This window comes from Nanorana parkeri, unplaced genomic scaffold, assembly GCF_000935625.1.
Source record: "Nanorana parkeri isolate BGI_ZX_2015 unplaced genomic scaffold, ASM93562v1 scaffold9, whole genome shotgun sequence".
NCBI lineage: Eukaryota > Metazoa > Chordata > Amphibia > Anura > Dicroglossidae > Nanorana > Nanorana parkeri.
In genome coordinates, this window is record NW_017306277.1 from 3,121,146 (window position 1) to 3,140,650 (window position 19,505).

General features: G+C 42.2%; 1 protein-coding gene across 1 annotated transcript in view; it reads right to left on the bottom strand.

The window, feature by feature from the left end:
* ADAMTS9 (ADAM metallopeptidase with thrombospondin type 1 motif 9) overlaps positions 1-19,505 on the bottom strand; it is a 202,755-nt gene that overhangs the window by 151,299 nt on the left and 31,951 nt on the right. Inside the window, exons 4-9 of the mRNA XM_018554557.1 lie at positions 14,129-14,150; positions 8,337-8,577; positions 4,746-4,829; positions 4,536-4,660; positions 2,442-2,482; positions 363-468 (exon numbers count right to left, since the gene is read on the bottom strand). Coding sequence (XP_018410059.1) covers positions 363-468; positions 2,442-2,482; positions 4,536-4,660; positions 4,746-4,829; positions 8,337-8,577; positions 14,129-14,150 — 619 coding nt within the window. The remainder of the gene's footprint in view (positions 1-362; positions 469-2,441; positions 2,483-4,535; positions 4,661-4,745; positions 4,830-8,336; positions 8,578-14,128; positions 14,151-19,505) is intronic.

Sequence of the window (19,505 nt, forward strand, 5' to 3'; positions counted from 1 at the left end):
ACCCCACCCTCCCAGCCTCACATGGCAAAACGTCTAGGGATGCCCCTGCCGAAAGTAATGGGATATCTAAACCAGTTGTAACTGAAATAAAGGGGGTACTGTATCTTCCAACGGGGACATCTAGCTGTCTCGGTGAGGATTTTCCTTCATTTTGGGGAGATTTCTTAGACCTTCCTGTTGTGTCTGTGGTACAGGAAGTAAAGGAAAAATCTCTCCAAAGGGTACATAAACAGTAAAATAACTATAAATAAAAAAACTTGACATCATTTTTACCATTCCCAAAATGGAAACATTTGCTAGAAGAACTTCTAACAAAGCTAAAGGATAAGATTTTTTCAAAGACATATTTACATCAAACATACACGTGTCCAAGCTCATGTGCTATGGTAAAAGCTGTGCTCAGTCCATTGTCTTCACTTATGGAACAGCTCCTGTATTGGTCACAAACTGTACCCAGTTCTGCCAGGCCTGAAAGGGACAAAGGCTGGTCAGTACAAAGTATATACTCACACTACTTATATACGAGAATGTTGCCATCAGTAGGAGACATTCTAGTGCCGTCTTTCTCAACCCTGGAGAAACCCTTGAAATAATTTTGAGGTTTCAGGGAATCCCTGCTAAAAATTATAAATCTATTGTTCACAGTAAAGTAGCATGTTCAGTAAGCTGTTGAAAGTTGAAAAGTAAATTCATTCATGAAAATGAATATATAATAATGGCCAGAAAAGAAACACAGACAGTAAAAATTATCCTCTTACGCTAGTCGTCAGTGTAAAAGTGTCCTCTTATGTTAGCGGTCAGTGGAGAAATGCCCCCTTACATTGGTGGCCAGTGGAGAAATGCCCTTTCATATTGGTGATCAGTTTAATAAAAAAACCTCTTGCACTGGTGATCGGTGTAGAAGTGATCCCTTACATAGGGTTATTCACTAAGCTGCCCCAGGCAGCCGAGTGAGTAACCGAACCGTAGTGAAGTGAGCCGAAGTGCAGACAGACTTGGACTCAGCCGCTCCAACATATGGATCGGCAGAGTCGAAGCTCTGGCAGCTCACTCGCTGCCGTTTGCTCCTATTCACATAGGGGCCGAACAGCAGTGAGTGGTACCAGGCAGAATAGCAACAAAAAAAAGTTGAAAAAAATGTTTACAAAATCTAAATAATAAATTAAAATAAATAAATAAAGATTTTTTGAAAAAGATAAAACCCAAAACAAAACAGAAAAAACCAATTGGGCAGAGCTAGCAGTAACTGCTAGCTCCGCCCAACCTTTTTCCTATTGGCCTGGACCTGCAGAGCCGCCAGTGATGCCATGGCCGGCTCCGCACAGTTGTTATTGTTGAATGACAGCTCAGCGTCCCCAGGTCATTTGGGGATGCCGATCTGTCATTACAACTGGGCGGAGCCAGTCGTGAGATCACGGCTGGCTCCGCCCTGTGGCCATTTGCGGGAGTGAAAGGCCGGCCTTCGCTCCACTTTGGCAGTAACTTCGGCTCGGTCGAGCCGAAGCATGTGCCTTCAGCTTGGCTGGGCTGCTCGGCCGCCTTCGGTTATAGTGAATAGCGTGTACAGCAGCCCTTCAGATCAACTGAACCGAAGGGCTCCGACGGCTGAAGCTAGCCGAAGGATCAGCCGAAACTTTGGCTAGCTTTGTGAATAGACCCCTAAATGTCAGTAGGAAATAGTGACTGTCCCCTTTCATTAGTAGTAATTTTAGATGGGATATCAATTTGACATTGCTCAAGGAACCCCTAGCAAACTCATGAGGAACCCTAGGGTTCCATGGAACGCTGGTTGTGAAAGCCTGCTCTAGTGGGGGAAAAGGCAACCAGTTATAATGGCACTTTTGGTGCTCAGTAAGTACACCTTGGTGTGCAGCTCTCAGTGGTTAAAAAATTGTGATCACCTGTATATATGTATGCATGTGGGAAACATAGTGTGGTGTGAATAATTTTTAATGACACCCAATGCAGGAGGTGTAGCAGGCAAAGGCACCTGTACTACAGGGCCTTGCTATTTTTCAAGAGGGATTCAAGACAAAAGGTAAATCTTTCAGAGTACTGCTTAGAGACAATGAACATTTCTAGGTGTCCCTATAGGATAAAAAATCTTCACATTTTCAGTTCTGGTCCACTTTACGGTAGAAAAAGCATGGCTAAACCCTTTAAGAGGCGTGGCTTAAAATACAAAGAACAAAAACCATAGAATTATGTCCAGTGTTCTCTTTTGTTATGACTACCGACCTCTTTTGCTATACACACTAGACATGATTCTCTGTTTTTGCAACACCTCCACGTCAACATGAATAGCAAGTCACCCTGTCAGGTTTTAATTTACAGAGGAAAATGAATTTCCATATTTCACTGTTTAGTCATAGACTTCCAGTCCCTGACCAACTTTTGCACGCTTACAACTATAATTGCAATATAATGAAGATGTGTCTTACCTAATGTATCACATTTCTCATGGGCTCTGCATATATCCTGTCTGAATGCAAAGTATGAGTTTTATTTAAAAAGTACAAAAAGGAACAAAAAAAATACACATACACAAAAACAAAATTACACTTATATATACATTCATTAATATTAACCTTTCATTTAGGGCTGGTGCTGTCATGTATACTTATACAGCCGTTGCAGACCATGCAGTTTCTTTGGGGCCCAACAACACAGAAGGCTCGGCGCTGCCTGGCTTCATAATGATATATCCAGACAGAAGTTGCATTTGGCATTTAGCTTAGAACAAAATGATTAGGTGAACAGTTCGAGTACCTTGTAGACGTTGCTAATAAATCATTTTATACTGTGTAGACTTATCTTTTAGATGGCCACAAGTGTCTGAAGAAAGACAGAGGTTGGAAAGTCAAACTGCACTATAATGATTTTGCTGTAAAAAAATGCATTTGAGGCTTTGTAGAGGGCAGCGGTGTGAGAAAAAAGGATTATACTTAACCCGACTAGGGGCACGCCTGTTAAGTCCATTGAGAGGAGGCTTTGAAGTACAGGTGGTCAGTCTGAGAGAGCAGTTTCAGGGTGAGAAGGGAGCAGTGTCCTCAGCATTCTGGTGTGAAATGTAAGTATGGTCAAATTATCATGGTTTCCAGTAATTTGGCAAAATAAAAGGTTTACCTGAAAAGAGGAAGCGAAATACTCAACATTCCTCCTGTTCACGCCACTGATCACCGCTCTGAAGAATGACGATAGTTTCTAATAAAATGACTAAACACCAAATGGCCGAATGTGGCCGAAAACAAATGTGGTTTTGATAAATAAAGGATGGTGGGGCAGACAACAGTGGCCTTGTTAGAATGGGGTATGGCTTTATGGGACCTGTCACAAGCCTCGAATAGAAGCTCTCTACCTCCATGGTTGACCATCAGTTCTACTGCAGCTTCAACGACCCAGAATTAGAGTGCAACTTGACTTAGGGAGTGGAAACTTCACTCTAGACCTTCACACACCGGCATTTTATTTCAGGACTCATTCACTTTAACAGTCTCAAAATTCTGCACATGCAAATGTAATGTACGGCTCCAATTTATGCATTCACTGCCTTCACAAATGTTTTTTGTTTTTTCTGTCCTCTACTGTTTTTTCTGTTATTTCCATTTGCTGGGGGTAGCGGCTGAGGATTACATATGTTATTTCCACATACCAGACTTTTCCATGCATTAAATCCTAATTCATAAAGCAATTTTTTATTTGTGCACATCTCAGATGCTTGTCGAGGAACACTACCTCAGCTGAGGGATTAGCAAGTTGACGTAAGCTTCAGTAAATGAAAAATGCGCCCCTGACAGTGTGTTAAACTAATCGCTCACTTCATTTATATCAGATTTTGCTTCTCCACCTTTGAAAAAGCTGAAAAACAGAGCCAAAGCAGTACAAAAACTGTACCTCCTCTGTTCTCTTTAAACTATAATTTTACTGCTGTCCTCCCCCAGGAGTAGATGATGTGAATAGCAGCGCAGGGTTGTAGTACTAGAACACCTGGATATGTCATCACTGCCAGCCTGTTGAAGAGTTTGAACTTATAAGCACTCTGCTTGCTCTCCTGGCTAATATGCTGTGAGCTGATCTCCCTAGATCTGGTGAGAAACAGAGGGGACATTGAAGTCTGAGGAGCAAGTGCCTGCATGAGAGGTTGGTGTTCAGAATGCCATGCACCCAACAGAGTATTTCTTTTTATTTGAGCCCCTAGAGAAAAATAAGCTGTTAACCCTTGGAGTGCGGGGGGTAGCCCCGGGGGTTAATTAATGAAGTTGAGTTCTTTAATGAAACTTGTATAATCAGGCTGTAACTTGCATGGTCAAGCTGTACACTATGGGGTTGATTTATAAACTGTTTGCACAGTGAACAGCTCTGCAAATAAGATTCACAGAAATTATGACCACTAGTTGGAGCCCAGGAGCATAGGAAATTCCTATGCTCAAGGGCTTCACCTGGTGGCCATAGTGCTGCAGATCTCTTTTGCAGAAGGGAGGTAAACAACAGTAGGCTTTTTAATTTGTACAGACACAAGAAAATGTTTTCCCAACCTTGTAATGAGTACCGCTGTGTCGTGATGTGAGTGATGGCTGTCATCTGGGTGGTTCTGGGATTGCTGCCATATGCAAAAGTTTTTTAAAGTAGTTTGAGCATTATAAGAAATGGATGGACCCTCCTAGTAGGGATAGAGACAATGCTTATTGTAGTAAAAGCTTCGATATCATTTTTAATGCCGTAAACCACACAAGAAATCATCGTACCTGTTCATCATGGACGACAGCTAATTTTACTATGGCGATATTGATCAAATTACCGATGCTTGGGTCTTTATAGATAGAGGCTACCTGCAGGAAAGAAAATTAATCAGCATGGTCTTTACAATTGCATTCAAAATTAACCAAGCATTGCTGTTATTCACACAAGAAGGAATTCGTCATGCAAGCTGTCCACGTGCTTAACATTTTGTTGGTTGAGAGGTTTTACGTATTAACGTATATATATACACTAAATCTACTTTTCAGTATATTTGCCATTATGCATCACTGCATACAATATTATGAAGTCCATCTTTTTTTATTTGTAGTTAAGTTTCTTACCTGGAGATCTTCCCAGTCACTGCACTTCCTGTTGCAGGGTAACAACACTAAGCAGATGTGTTGTCAGACCACCATGTGTTCTCATTCAGATGGCCATGGGGCTGCATATCAGGTCTATCAGATAGGCAGCCCAAACGCCAAATGTAGGGATGCACACAGCAGGCTGACAACACTGCTGCTAATTGTGAGGTAGTGACTTAGCATTGTCAGGAAGTTCTGTTACTAGCAGGATCTCCAGGTAGGAACCTTTGCAATATACCCACAAATAAAAACTGTACAGTGTAAGATATGATACAAAACATACTAAAAGATAGATTTGAGTTTACATACACCTAAACCCTCTCCCTGGCAATGATATAAGGTATAGGGTGTAACAGAACTGCTTCCAGCTGGCCAGATCAGTATGTCTTGCATTGGCTGTATTCTTTCCTGCTATAAGCTATATCAACTTATGGAAGAAGGGTTCTCTAGACTCTTTTACCTAAATGAAGAGCTGTGATCAGTGGCTAACAAGCCGCTAATCGCAGCTATTCCCCATCATGTCCTTTCCTGACGAGCATTGAGCGTAAATATGAGACACAGATGAAAAAAAAATATATCTAGCAGAGGCTCTGAGCCATCCTTGCTGTTTTGGATGGAGATTGGCTTTAAGTGGGCTCAGATAAAGACCTACAAGAAATAAATAATTAGTTGCTGATGTATTGGGACATCACATCATCATGAATAATAGCTATGCCATCGAAATGATAGATTATATTGCTTATAGGTTACATGTACACTAAGACAGTAATTTGAAGTCATTTAGCCACTTCAAGACCAGGTGTTTAGACCCCCTTCCTGGCCAGGCCATTTTTCAGTATTCAGCGCTGCGGTACTTTGACTGACGTTTATTCCGTCATGCAACGCTGTACTGTAATTAATTTTATACCATTTTTTGGGGACAGATAGGGCTTTCTTTTGGTGGTATTTAAACACCACTGGGGTTTTTATTTTTTACTATAATTAGGAAAAATTACAGAAAATTTTGGGAAAAAAAGGTTTTTCTTACATTATATTAGGAAACATTTATTATTACCCAGTTTTTTGGTAAAATATAAAAGATAGCCCATGTAAGTGCCTTGGTGGTTAGCACTTTTGACTTGCAGTAAGGTTCAATTCCCAGTCAGGACACAATCTGCATGGAGTTTCCATGTTCTTCCTGTGCTTGCATGGGTTTCCTCCAGGTACTCCGCTTTCCTCCCCAACTCCAACAAAATGTTCATTGGCTCCTTCATTGGCCCTTGTGTATGTATGGAAGATAGGGACCCTAAGTCATCTTCAAAAATACATCTTTGCAGTGCCGTTGAAAGTGTAACTAGGACCTGTGGGCATCAAGAAATGTTCTTTTTCATGCACCTTTCATACATACTGTAAGTTCCAAAGTGCTTAAAGGAGAACTATGGGGTAAGTGTTTTTCCCCATAGTTTTCTTTAGGGTCACGGGAGGACATATACTAACCTCCTCCCCCGACCCAAAGCTCACTATATAGCGAGCTGTTGCCCGCGGTATACTGAGAGCACTGCAGTCGGGACAGATCCCGACAAAACTGTCATGATCCACCAAGCTGCGTGAGTGACAGCTGGCTTTGCCTATCAAAAGGCAGAGCCAGCTGTGCCCGCCCCTTCCCCGTTTGTTCCTCCACTCAGCGCTGAAGGATCGGAGAGGGGAGGGGGGAATCCCTGCGGGGAGCAGTGACTGACACTCACTGCTCACTGCAGGGAGAGGATTGGGAAGTGAGCAGATTGCTGCATGTTTCTGCTCACTTCCCGATCAATAGAGCCGACCTGTGACAGCTTCTTTGTCACAGGTCGACCCTAACTATGTGAATGTGTGAAAAACACTCACCTCATAGTTCTCCTTTAAACTATGTCTCAATTTTGCAGACATATTAAATAAAAATTCAAATAGAAAGGAGAGTGATTGGTAGGAACTGAAGCTGGTTATAGACATTAAACAGGAGTTGCATGTTTGTAGACAGTTCAACTTCCAAATGATACTACTGTTTACGATGCACACTTATAAGGTACAAAGGTGCCCATGTATGCTTGCAGCAAACACCACAAATGACACTTTTTTTCTTGGGAAAACACCAGTCCACACAAAATTCAAGCTGGTCTGTACACTTTGCCCTTTATAATTCATTGGTTTGGTCTGTTTGCATTCGAAGGCTAAAAGTATCAAAGCTCACATATCTGACAGCTTTCACATAAACACGTGTGCTTGGCCCACCTGAGCATACAAACAGGCGCAAACAAAGCAGAGAGAAGAAGACGATGTGAGTAGACATTGCCTGGTACCAATTATCTCAGGGAACAGCTTTTTCCCACACTTTCCTTTTGGCACATCACTATGTAAAGTGTGGGGGTGGGGAGAATGGGCACAACACCCTTCTATTAGAAAGTTGCAAAAGGAAGCAGCATAAGATTTAGGGGGTACCATGGTACTGGTGCAGGCATGGACAGGCATCTGCATTATACTGTTGAATTCAGGCTAATAGGTTTTCAGTGGGCCATCTGCATCCACCAATAGATTTCTATAACTGACAAAATATTCAAATTTCTATTCTCTGCACCAGAGTAATTGACTAGAGTTTGGAATCAGGATTCCTGGAATGCTCATATCTGGAGAACATTTTGCATGTTTTCCATGTGCATGCCTGGGTTTGCTCTGGGTACTCAAGTTTCCTTCCACACTCCAAAGACATGCTGGTAGGTAAATAGACTCTTGTCTAAATTGGTCCAAGTACGTTTGTACGGATCAAAAAATCCTATGGCAGACTGGTAACACTCCATCGAGTGTCTAATGCAGTTTTGGTTTTCATTTCAGACATGGTGCTATAGACAACGTAAGGTTCCAAGGTTTGAGGTGCACCAAAGATTGCAACGCAGTCATGGTAGCAGGGATGGGATGCTCCATCTTGGACCCAGACTTTATACAGGACCATTACTTTCTTCAAGTTGGGATAAAGCCCCGCTCCATCTTAAAACTAAGCCTGCCACCTGTCATTTACCTTTAAAATGCCTAAATTTAAGTGGTCAATAGAGGCTCTAGTATTTGACAGCTGAAATAGGAATAGTACTTTTCACTAGAAGGTATTCATCTTGGATTGCAGAGAAGGTCCTGCATACAGCAAAGGCATGGGATCTAGGAACCTTCAGAAGCAGAAATGAAGTGATCTGTAGAATAGAGTGATGCAAGCAAAGTTCAGATACTTACTATAGACATGAGCGTTAAAACATAATGCTGAAGATTAGCCCCGTGATACTCCACCATCCTGTTGTCAGCAACCACCATCACTTCAACATGACGAGGATAGGACAAAAAACGCTTTGTTCTCCTTAGAGTTTGTGTTCCATTGATTTTATCAACATTATCAAACAGCCCTTCTCTTATGTTTGGTTCATCTGAAAACACGCTCTTTTGTTCCTTAGAAGATCCCCTTTTCTTCTGTTTAAATCTACTTTGTTTTTGACCTGCAGGGAGATTTTAAAAAGAGACAACGTAAGAAGATGACACACCACAAACCACAATGTCACCTGAACAATTCTCATGTCATTTTACAGAAATGTAGTTAGAAGTGTATAACTAATTCTCAGTTTGGGAGTAAAATCCAATGAGGTAGGGAAGCTGGTAGCTGTAGTGCTGACCTAAAGCAAAGGATGATGCAAAGGATGACTCTGATGTGAATGGGGTGGGAATCTTGATTTGAAACGGGCACTTTGATGTGAAGGGGAAACCTACTTTTTTGTGTGTTTTTGCGTGGGGTGCCCTTTAAGTGTACGATATTTGAGACTGGGGTGTCTTGAGATTTTGAATACTTTTAAAGGGTGCCATGACTAAAAAAAGGTTGCAAAACGCTGGCATATACACTAATGATTCTACAGTTCCAAGATAACAACTAGGAGAACTAATTAATCCCCTAAGAAGTGTGCACAGGACAGCTCTGAATTTCTGTCATGATCAGCACGTGCTTATTTGCACTTAATGAAGAGATATAACAAAATGTTTTCAGCTGTATATTTAACAGACCAAAATGTGGCAAATCAGTTTATTGTTAGGGCTTACATACACTTTAAATGTGTTTAACACATCTTTATGAATCCATTTCCGTTCTTTGCCACAATAACAATTGTTAACCACTTCCATACTGAACACTGATCAATTCCATAAGGACAAAAAGGGAAGAAGTGACACACGTTCCTTAAGAACTCCATTCAGTAAGACAACCGCCTAGAAGAGGAAAGTATAATGGGCGCCGTTCCAAGGACTACTGATAGCAGTGCAGACAATAGATAATAAAACACAAAAAACATTATCTACTGGTATAAAAATAGAAGTAAAGAAAGGGGCATTATTCCTTGCAATGTGCTCGCATGTCCTCTGCCTTTCGTGAGATCTCCTTCGGGACAAAAAAAAGGTTTTAATTAGTTGTAGTAAACAATGATAAGGAAGTTTCAGCTTTACGTTAATGTGTACATTAAACAGACACGTTATTGTGAAACATTTAGACGTATAGCATCATCACCCTCATGGGCTCAAAGAAAGGTCAGAGAGGAAGAAGAAAAGATGTATTCCTTTTAAGAATGTTACATGAATTCTTGTTGTGGCAAACTTCACTTTATTTCCAAGAATGTTTAAAGTTTTGACCCTGTAGGGTTTAGTCCATTGAAATTTAAAGGCCAAGCAACAATATTGTAATCTGGTAACTGTATAGAGTAAATATCTGTAATGATAGTATTCAGTACAACCTCAAATACTATGTAACTATGTAACTATGTAACACTGCCAGGCTGCAGCTTTTTATGCATACAATAATCATATTTTAAACATTTCTTTCCCAAGAAAGAAACGTAAAGGGTTAGTTCACCTTCACTAAAAGATTCCCCATGCATTTCAATGTCCCCAAGGTGTTAAAATAAAAACTGTACAGTTTAGGAAAAAGAAGCGTTTTTTATGCCTTTCCCAGGCCTGTCAGAAAAACTCCTAGGTAGGTAGGTGACCCCTTCCTCTATTCTACCATTTAGGTACCAGACATTGGAAGAGCACAGCAGCAGCTGAGCTCAGTGTTATGTGACAGAAGGAGAGTGCACTGCGCATGAGCGGAGCCAGCGCACCCTTTAATGAAGTGCTGGGGGTGTGCATCCAACACTAGGAATTCTTCTGATGAGCTTGGGAGAAGCCTTGCACACACTGCTGGTATGCCATTAAAAAGAAGCTTCATTTTTTTTTAAATGTGCATTGTATGATATATTGGAGGCACTGTAATACGTGGGAAAGTTTTTGGTAAAGGTGAACTAACCCTTTAAAGGATATTTAAAAATTCATGTCCATCTAAGATATGGGGGCGGGTGAGGGTGGTGTTGGGGGATCACCTACCTAGGAATTTTTCTGACAGGCTTGGGATAGACTACACACATCCTACAGGTATGTCATTGTTAAAAAGCTTATTTTAAAAAAAATGCAGTGTCTTTTGATTTCCTGGGGACGCTGGAATGCGTGGGAATTTTTTGGGTAAAGGTGAACTAACCCTTTATAGTACACTAAATATCCAACTAAGACTACCCTGTCCATAGGGTGACAATGTTGCTGCATGATTTCACTGCAGAACAAACCAGGTTGTCGCCCTGTTAAAGGAAGTGGAAAAATGACAAATCTTTGTGCAACATCAACAGCTAAAACACTATGCTATTGGGGGGGGGACTAAAAAAACACAAAAACTGTGTTAATGCTAGTGACAGATTGCACCATATGTATCATTTTTTATTAAACACATAGTTCTACATTTCAAGAACTAGTCACATCTTTAAAGGAGAACTATGAGGTGAGTGATTTTCACTCAGCCTCATAGTTCGAGCCGGCGTGTGACAATGAAACTGTCACACGTCGGCTCAAAAGATCGGGAAGTGAGCGAACAAATACCGTCGCTTGCTCACTTCTCGATCATGTCCCTTCAGAGAGCCATGACTGATAATCCCCTGCAGGGATTCCCCCCCTCTCCGATCCTCTGGCGCTAACTGGCGAAACGGATGGGGGAGGGGGGCGGGTACAGCTGGCAATGCCTCTAGATAGGCAGAGCCAGCTGTCAATCACGCAGCTGGGTGGATCTCGACAGTAATGTCGGGATCCGTTCGGGCTGCGGCGGTCTCAGTATCGCGGTATACTGAGCTTTGGGTCACAGGAGGACGCTAGTTTGTGTCCTCCCGTGACCCTTAGGAGAACTATGGGGAAAAACACTGACCCCATAGTTCTCCTTTAAGTTGCTCAGTAATTCTACTAAAATGATGTGTTAATATATATGGGAGAGCGATCAATTACTAAGCAATAAAACAAAGGACTCGCTAGGCTACAGGGGACACAATCACACCTAACTATGATTAACCACACACACTTGCAACACTGTGCTACTATCTGCTATCAGTGACAGCTACATGCTACTGTGTAGCCTGCACCAAGAGGAACCTATTGATTTATTACATTTCTACCACAATTAATCGTAGGTGATTTTAAGAACATGACAGGGTGACTAGAAATTGCCTGTGTCGCATAGACAAAAATGCCCTTTTACTGTACTATATGATTACATTTGTAGCACATATTAATGGTCTTGTGGATCTCCAAGATAAAGTACAGCTAAAGGCTTTTGTATGACAGTCTACAGAAGTACAAAATCCAGTTACTAAGTGATGCACAAGTCTCATAAAGTAAACAAGAAACGTCCTTTACCTTGCCTGACTGAGTCAAATCCTCCTTTATTTGTGTTTCACACGTTTCCCCTCCCAGACACTGCAGGTCACAGTGGGAGTATTTCAGTAGCAGAGACAGTGCTGTCAATCCAGAAAGCAGTGGTTAGGGCTAGCTGTAGCCAGGTTCTGATTGACAAGCTACAGGTTTGTGAATCAGCAGTGACAATTCTGATAACCACATCCCATGCAATATACTTTTATGCCACTGTAGTGCAAACCGGCACAGGTGACGTAAAAGTGACAATGCTGCTATCAATTCAGGAGCAGTGCAGCATCATTGCCATTGAGCAGTGGCGTAACAATCACCAGAGTCTGGGTAGCTATGGCATCTCACGCTGCTGGCTGTCACTGGGGGCTGTGAAGAGAAATGTGCCGCAGTTCAGATCACTGACAGTGCCGCTGCTGAGTCAGTGTGAGCCAGCAGCGGCGGTGGAGCAGGCTGGACCCAGCAGTGGAGGAGGAGGCGGGGCCCCGGGTTGGCATCAGAGGAGGATGCGGGGCCCGGTGACGGGGGTGGGGGCAGGGGCCGGCGACGGGCCGAAGAGGCGGGGCTCATTACCGACGGTGGAGTAAGAGGAGGCGGACAGGTAAGGAGTGTGACCAGCCCACCTGAGGGTGACCCTGCAGAGAGTCTATGGTGGGCTCTGCAGGGTGACCCTCAGGTGGGCTGTGTGGGATCTCAATTGGGCTCTGCAAGGGGTGTAACTAGAGATCAAAGGGGCCCCATACAAAATTTTGCTATGGGGCCCTGTGATTACTAGTTACGCCCCTGTGCTTGAGGTATACATAATTAAGTGCTGCAGCACATTTTTTTCAGTAGGAGGCTATAGATCTACTATATTATTTATTGAAGGCCATACTCATATGAAAAGAATAAATAAAAAACATAAGAGGTACCCATATTATAAAGCAGTGTGTTTTGTTTTGCATAGCTCCCAACTGTTCTTCATTTGGAGGGACTGTCCCCCTTCTTGGAACCATATTACTTATCTTTCTTTATAAGAATAACTACATTATTTAATAGTCAATGTGCTTCATATTGCACCACCCAGATTATTACATTGGTTGTTTTTAGAGCCTCATTTAAATAAAGGAAAAGTTGGGGTGGAAAAAGCTCCAGAGAGTTTAGGTGATCATTCTTTGATTTATCATAGTCTATGTGATAAGGAAGTGTGTCCTTTACCTAGATTCTGTGCTAAAAGATGTCCCTCTTCCAATCTTAGAAGATTAGGAAGTATGCCTTTGCTGAGGAACCCCACAAGGATAGGCCAGGCAACCTATGTATACATACAGAAACTATGCAGGAGTCTCTTTCATGAATCTCCTACAAGAAAAGCAAACTAAAACTTTCTTTATAACCTGCTGCTGAAACCTGAGCCTGGGGACCTACAGACATCCATCAGACGGTTTACCTGGGAATTCCCTGACTTTCCAGTGGGAAGCCTTCTGTGACTGGCATGGAAGTAGAGAGGAGAATTTGTGCTCCTGAATGTGATGCATGGCATCTGGGAGAAACTTTGGTGAACAGACAAAGAGATCCAAAGGACCCTTTACCGGTAGGAGAACAAATCAATTATAAATGAGGTCCCTGATTTATAAAGATCTTGAGTCATCCTGAGGCCTTTTTTCATCCCTACATGAGAATCACTGATAAAAAAAGTCAGTTCCCAAGAAAAGAGAACTTTGCAACAGTACACAATTTCGGTAGTGAATAGGTTTACAATCAGTGTACAGATTAAATTACTTCAGTATACTGGAATGATGGAAACCTGTACACAAAAAAAAATTAAAATATTAGGATAAGATCTCCCCCGGATAATAGGAGCTATAAGGTGCCAGACAATACCTATATGCAGGCCCATTTATATAATGAGGCGGCAACTCTTTAGGTTAAGGGTCATACACATCTCCCCGACCAGCTCTTAGCAACCTGGGACACTGTGGACACCAGGAGCTGAGCAGGACGCTCTGGCCAACATCCCGCTCAGCTCTTGGTAACCAGTGACGACAGTCAGTTGGGTGGGATGTCGGACTGAGTGGGGCCCCTTTTAGCGTGCACCACCAGCACCATCGCCCTCCACCGCCCACCCCCACCTCGGCCTCAAGCGGCTAGGCTAAGGATCCTACTGCCTGTATGTACACATTCACCCTTTTAAAAGCACTGCTGGAGCCCACATGAAAATGCCAACTATCCGAAAGTCAGTTTTCACAGTATATTGTCCACCGTTGCAGATGTCACTGCATGCTGGCACATTTGACCATGACTTAATGTGGCGCTGCTCCTTCTCTGTAAAAGCCCCACTGAATACAACAACCCTCCTCCTCTCCTCTTCACCATAGAGGGGTGGGGGTCGCTAGTCCTCAGAGATAACTAGTAACATTGTGGCTGATATTAATGGAGGTCAGGACAAGATTTCTGGCAAGTTTAACAGGTATTCTTTTGCAGTTATCAAACAAATTGACACTAACAAATATATTACAGACCAAAGGGAACCCAGTAAGAGAGGTTCACTGTTAGGGTTTACACACAATTTAATCAGTTTAGAGGAGTAAGAACAAAGATTATTTCTGATTGGCTGCTAAGAATTACTATATTCGATCAGGACTCTATTGAACTTGTGTCCAAACACATGAAACATTTGGCCTCTTTTATAAAATGTGTGGAGGGTCCCATTTGTCTACATATGTCAGAATGACCTTTCGGAATACTGAGGTCTATTTTTAGGCATGTTTTTCATTATGAACTAATTAGGACTTGCCACAATTTCCTCTGCTCTAATTTCCGGGTTTGCTTCACTCCGTTTCAGTCATAACTCTCTCAAATTCGAATGGGAATGAGCCTTCTAAAAATAACGGAGCCGAAGACACAATCAGGCCATCTAGATGCAAAGACGCTAGGAGCCCAGATGAGGAAACAACACGTGTGGATTACATCAGGGAAATGATGATCCTAATGGGTTTGCGTGATGTGAAGTCCATCAGAGATCTTAACGTCAGCAATGACAGCACCACTGGTGAGGCGTCATTGAGATTTTGAGTTTGATCGTATAAACAAAAAAGAACTCTGGTCATTGTCATGATATTTCTATTATCTTCAAAATTAGGGCTGCGCAATGTTCTAAATATAACACTTTAACAGTTTTGTCTGCTAATATGCAAACATGATAGCATGTTCTGTTCTTTCTGCTGCGTAAGATCTTGGGAGATGTGGATGCTAACCAACAGCAGGAGACATAAAATAGGAGGGTTTGGTTGGAGTGCCCCCATTAAAGAGCCTAAAGGGAGGATTTTTCTTGCCTGTGGTGCTCTTTCCAATGCATATGTGTGGAGTGATGAGCCTCCATTGGTTAATGGGTGGAGAACCTTGGTAAATGGTTTACTAAGAGGTGGTGCCCAAGTGGACACTTTAACTTTTCAGATTGTGTTGTTGTCAGATTGTGAAGCCAATCTAAGTTGTCTCCAAGTACTCCTGCAAAACAGGTGGAACAGCTGTACCTGAACATAAGTCCATTAAGCCTTTCTTGACTGAGATCACTCAGTCACTCAGATCACCTTATGGTAGACAGGGCCAGAAGTATCACGTCACAGCTTGACCTACACAAAGTGTTTAGTTCTCTATAATGAGGCAGACTGAGGCTGTTGCCAGAGGCATCTCTTTGGGTCATGTGGGGAAGTGGCAGGCAAAGCATGGGGGGGTCCTCTTTCCAGCTAGAGCATCCCAGGTTGCTAAGAGCCGAGTGGGGAGATGTGTAAGCTCCATACACATCTCGTCACCTAGCTCTACGCAACCTGGGACGCTCTCGTCGGCATCCTGCTCAGCTCATGGCAACCAGTGATGTTACTGGTTGCCAGGAGCTGAGTGGGACACTCTGGCCGGCATCCATTTCCCCCCGTAAGCATGCCTCCACTCCCCCTACTACCACCTCAGGTTGCAAAAAGCCTAGGGACTTGTTGGGACACTACTATTGGGACACCAGATGTGTCACCCCAAATACAAAATTGGCTGCCTGACAGGCGACCCATACTTGGATTGCATAATTTTAATTTCCCATATATTATTACAAATCATTGCCAGCATTTAAGCCCTGGTGAAGGGGGGAGGGGAATCTGTGAGCCCCTGAAACGTGTTTGATTTTTACCTTTTCATTGCATCTAACAAAGAACCCATACTGAACTAAATTAATCAGTGTGGCACTCTCATTTGTCTTATACTTTACACAAGTACAAAATGGAAAGAAAGTAAAAATTTCATCATGGGTAAAGGGGCATCAAAAAAGCAAACAGACTGTATTTTCCATTCACTATAACTAGGCCCCCTTGACGTCAACGTACAGACATTATTCAGAAAATAATACCACAGCATCCAATAGTCCATATTCCAAAGTGAAACTTAGATACCAGAACAGAGCAAGGGCATGTTAAATGTGCTGCTCGCCATGTATAATACATGTCAAGATGTGCTCTCCTGCCCATAAGCAAAACAAGTTACCACGTAACATAACATAGCGTGATCTGAAGGTCTCATGTGACTGCGCCAAGTAGCTGCCGAGCGAAAAGTTAAAAGTTAATTATTGCACAGCAATATAAAATCTATTCACTTGCCGCTTACAACTTAACCCCGCGCATTCATGAACATTTCTGCTGCCCGTGCTAAATCGATGCAGGGAAGAAGCAGCAGGGTGTTAAAGGGTAAATTATTAACTCCAGAAACATCAGCAAATGTTATTAATGGAGAACATAAAATAAAGTAACATCCAACCCACAAAAAAGAAATAATTAAATAAAAAGAGCCCTGTGCACCGTGAAATGAAGAATACTTTTGCTATGTATTACTACAATTGATGGTCATCAGTTCATGATCAGTATAATAAAACACCAAACTCTCCTGTGCGGCGTGAATAAATGAACTTTGCCTTGTTTAGCGGTGTGTTCTCCATTCTTTTAGGGCCTAAGTGTTGGCTGATGATGATGAAAGTTCTCACGTCCCATTACAGCTCTTGATTTGTACATCACCTAACGGCTGCAGATTAAGAGTTGATAACAGGAGTATGCATGTCAATGGAGCAATCCGACTGCTACAAAGTATTTCCACTATGTGAAAAGTGCCTAAAATGAGGAGCTCAACTCTTACTTACTAAGGACTACAGTACAGGAGATTAGATGTTAGAAACTAGGGATGCACCAATACCAGTTTTTCGCTATCGAGTACGAGTACCGATATTTTGCTTTCAGTACTCGCTGATATTGAGTACCAATACCGGTGCTGCATGTAGCCGGCTTCCCGGGCAATCAGGAAGCCAGGCGCCAGGTAATAAGGAAGCCAGGCAATCAGAAAGCCGGCTCCATGCTGTTTGCAGGCTTGATTGGGATTGACCGTGAAACCGGCTTCCCAGCCAATCAGCATGAAGCCGGCTTCCCAGCCAGTCAGGAAGCCGGGTGGCAAGTAACGACCCTCCTCCCAGCATCTGATTGGCCAGGAAGCTGGCCCCATGCTGATTGGCTGGAAAGTCGGCTTCCCAGCCAATCAGCATCGAGCCGGCTGTTTGGCTGATGATCAGTTGACATCAGTTTAGGTTACTGATGTCGTAATACAGTATGGCAAACTCAATTTGTGCTGGGGAAGAGCAAAGAATCATGGACATTTACCATAATAACAAAAAGTCCAAAACTGATGTAAACTGATCTGACAATGGATGTGCAAACTGATGTAAACTGATTCACCTGATGTGAACGATGAACCTTGACTGAACTGATGATGCTCGTGTAAAAAGGTCCTTACTCTATCCAAAACTAAAACAAGTTTTGGCTTCAGTTCTACTTCAAGCAAATTGCTAAGGCCCCTTTCACACGTGCACAAGTCCCCTGCTGATCGAAGCAGTCCGAAGTGGATGTCCCCACTGTCCAGTTTGATCTTCCATTGCAAGAAATTGCCGGATCTGTGTTGGGTCTGTGGGGAGTCCGATGTAAATGAATATGTGTCCGATCTGGCATGATCAAAACAGAATTCCGTTATGTTTGGTTTTCCAGACCTAATCAGATGTAAATGGACAGCCTTCTGTTTATATCCAGCTGCCCATAGACTAACATCGGGCTCCCGACCAGGACCACCTGAAAAACTGACAGGCGGACCTGATCGGAATGCTCGTGTGAAAGGGCTCAAAATGCTTCTTTTCATTAAGAACTGAGAAAATATCTATTAGGCTTCCCCAGAAGCTGCTTCTAGCCAACTCTGTAGATTGCTTCAAAACATGATATACATTTCACATGAAATACAACTGGCTATTAATATTTATAACACGGGCACACTTTTGCTAGTATTCATATGAAATAACACTGTAGAATTTTTATGTCGGAGTATTTGATTACATTTGGGGATCAGAAATAATTTCTTGCTTCAAGCTATGTGTTTCATGCTTTACAAGGGTTTTGTTACCTTCCACTGGACCAACTGCGGGTTTAGAGGATGCCGAATTTTAATTTACTTATGGTTTGTATTTTTTTTATTTTTTTGTTGAAGTGGATGTGGTTTTTTTTTTTTTAATCCTATGTAACTATGCAAGTTTGACATAAGAGAATGATATCTGTTCACAGACTTCAGAGAGCAGCTGAATTTGCTTGCAAGCTTTCTATGGGGGAGTGCAGATGTCGGCTTATTGGGAAGCACACTAGAATTCAGGACAGGTTTTGCTAACCTCTCCGGTCACTAGTTCTACTGTACGTAACATTGGTTCTTGGTGGTGCATGATGACAACTATAGAAATAAGATAATAAGACCTGAACCTTTCTGGTTTAAAACCTAAAAAGATAAGTACGAGTGCTCTTTATCCCAAATAAACATAAGCATTATTATAGGGAAATCTGGAACTCTTTACCCCAACCTGTGCGTCTATCTCCCACGTTGACTGCCTTTAGGCGTTCCCTAAAGACTCATCTCTTCAGGGAAGCCTATCCCACCTCAACCTAACCAGTCAACCATCACGTTCTCAAACAATTCATCCCCACACAGCTACCTCCTCATGTATCACTTGCCCTTGCCTTTTAGATTGTAAGCACTCAGGGGCAGGGCCCTCCTTACCATCTTGTCTTGAATTGTATTGTGATTGTAATGTCTTCCTTATATTGTAAAGCGCTGCACAAACTGTTGGCGCTATATAAATCCTGTATTATAATCATAATAATAATATGGGGAAACCTATCAGTTAAGGAATCAATGGCACAGGCATGAGAAAAAAAATTCTGCATTTAGCGCTAAAAAAAATACCCATATGGGTAATTTCAATTTATCTATCCAATAATTAATTATGAATTCATTATCCTTTCTAACAAAATGCAACCTGATGATCAGACTAAAGTAGAACTTCATGTGAACCTTCAGGAGAACTGAAGCCAACTCTTTTTTTTGTAGTTTTGGATAGAGTAAGGGGGGGTTATAACCCCTGTCAGCTATTTTTTTTATCATCTGTGTCCCATTGGGGATAATTCTCTTCACTTCTTGTCTGACAGACACATCGAGAAGTGAGAGGAAATACCTCGGAAAAGATGGAAATTCCTGGTGGTCAGCAGAGTCACCAGAACTAGTGTAACCCATTGGAACATTTCCCATCGATTCTTTTGCTATTGTGATTTTCTTTCACTTTCAGTA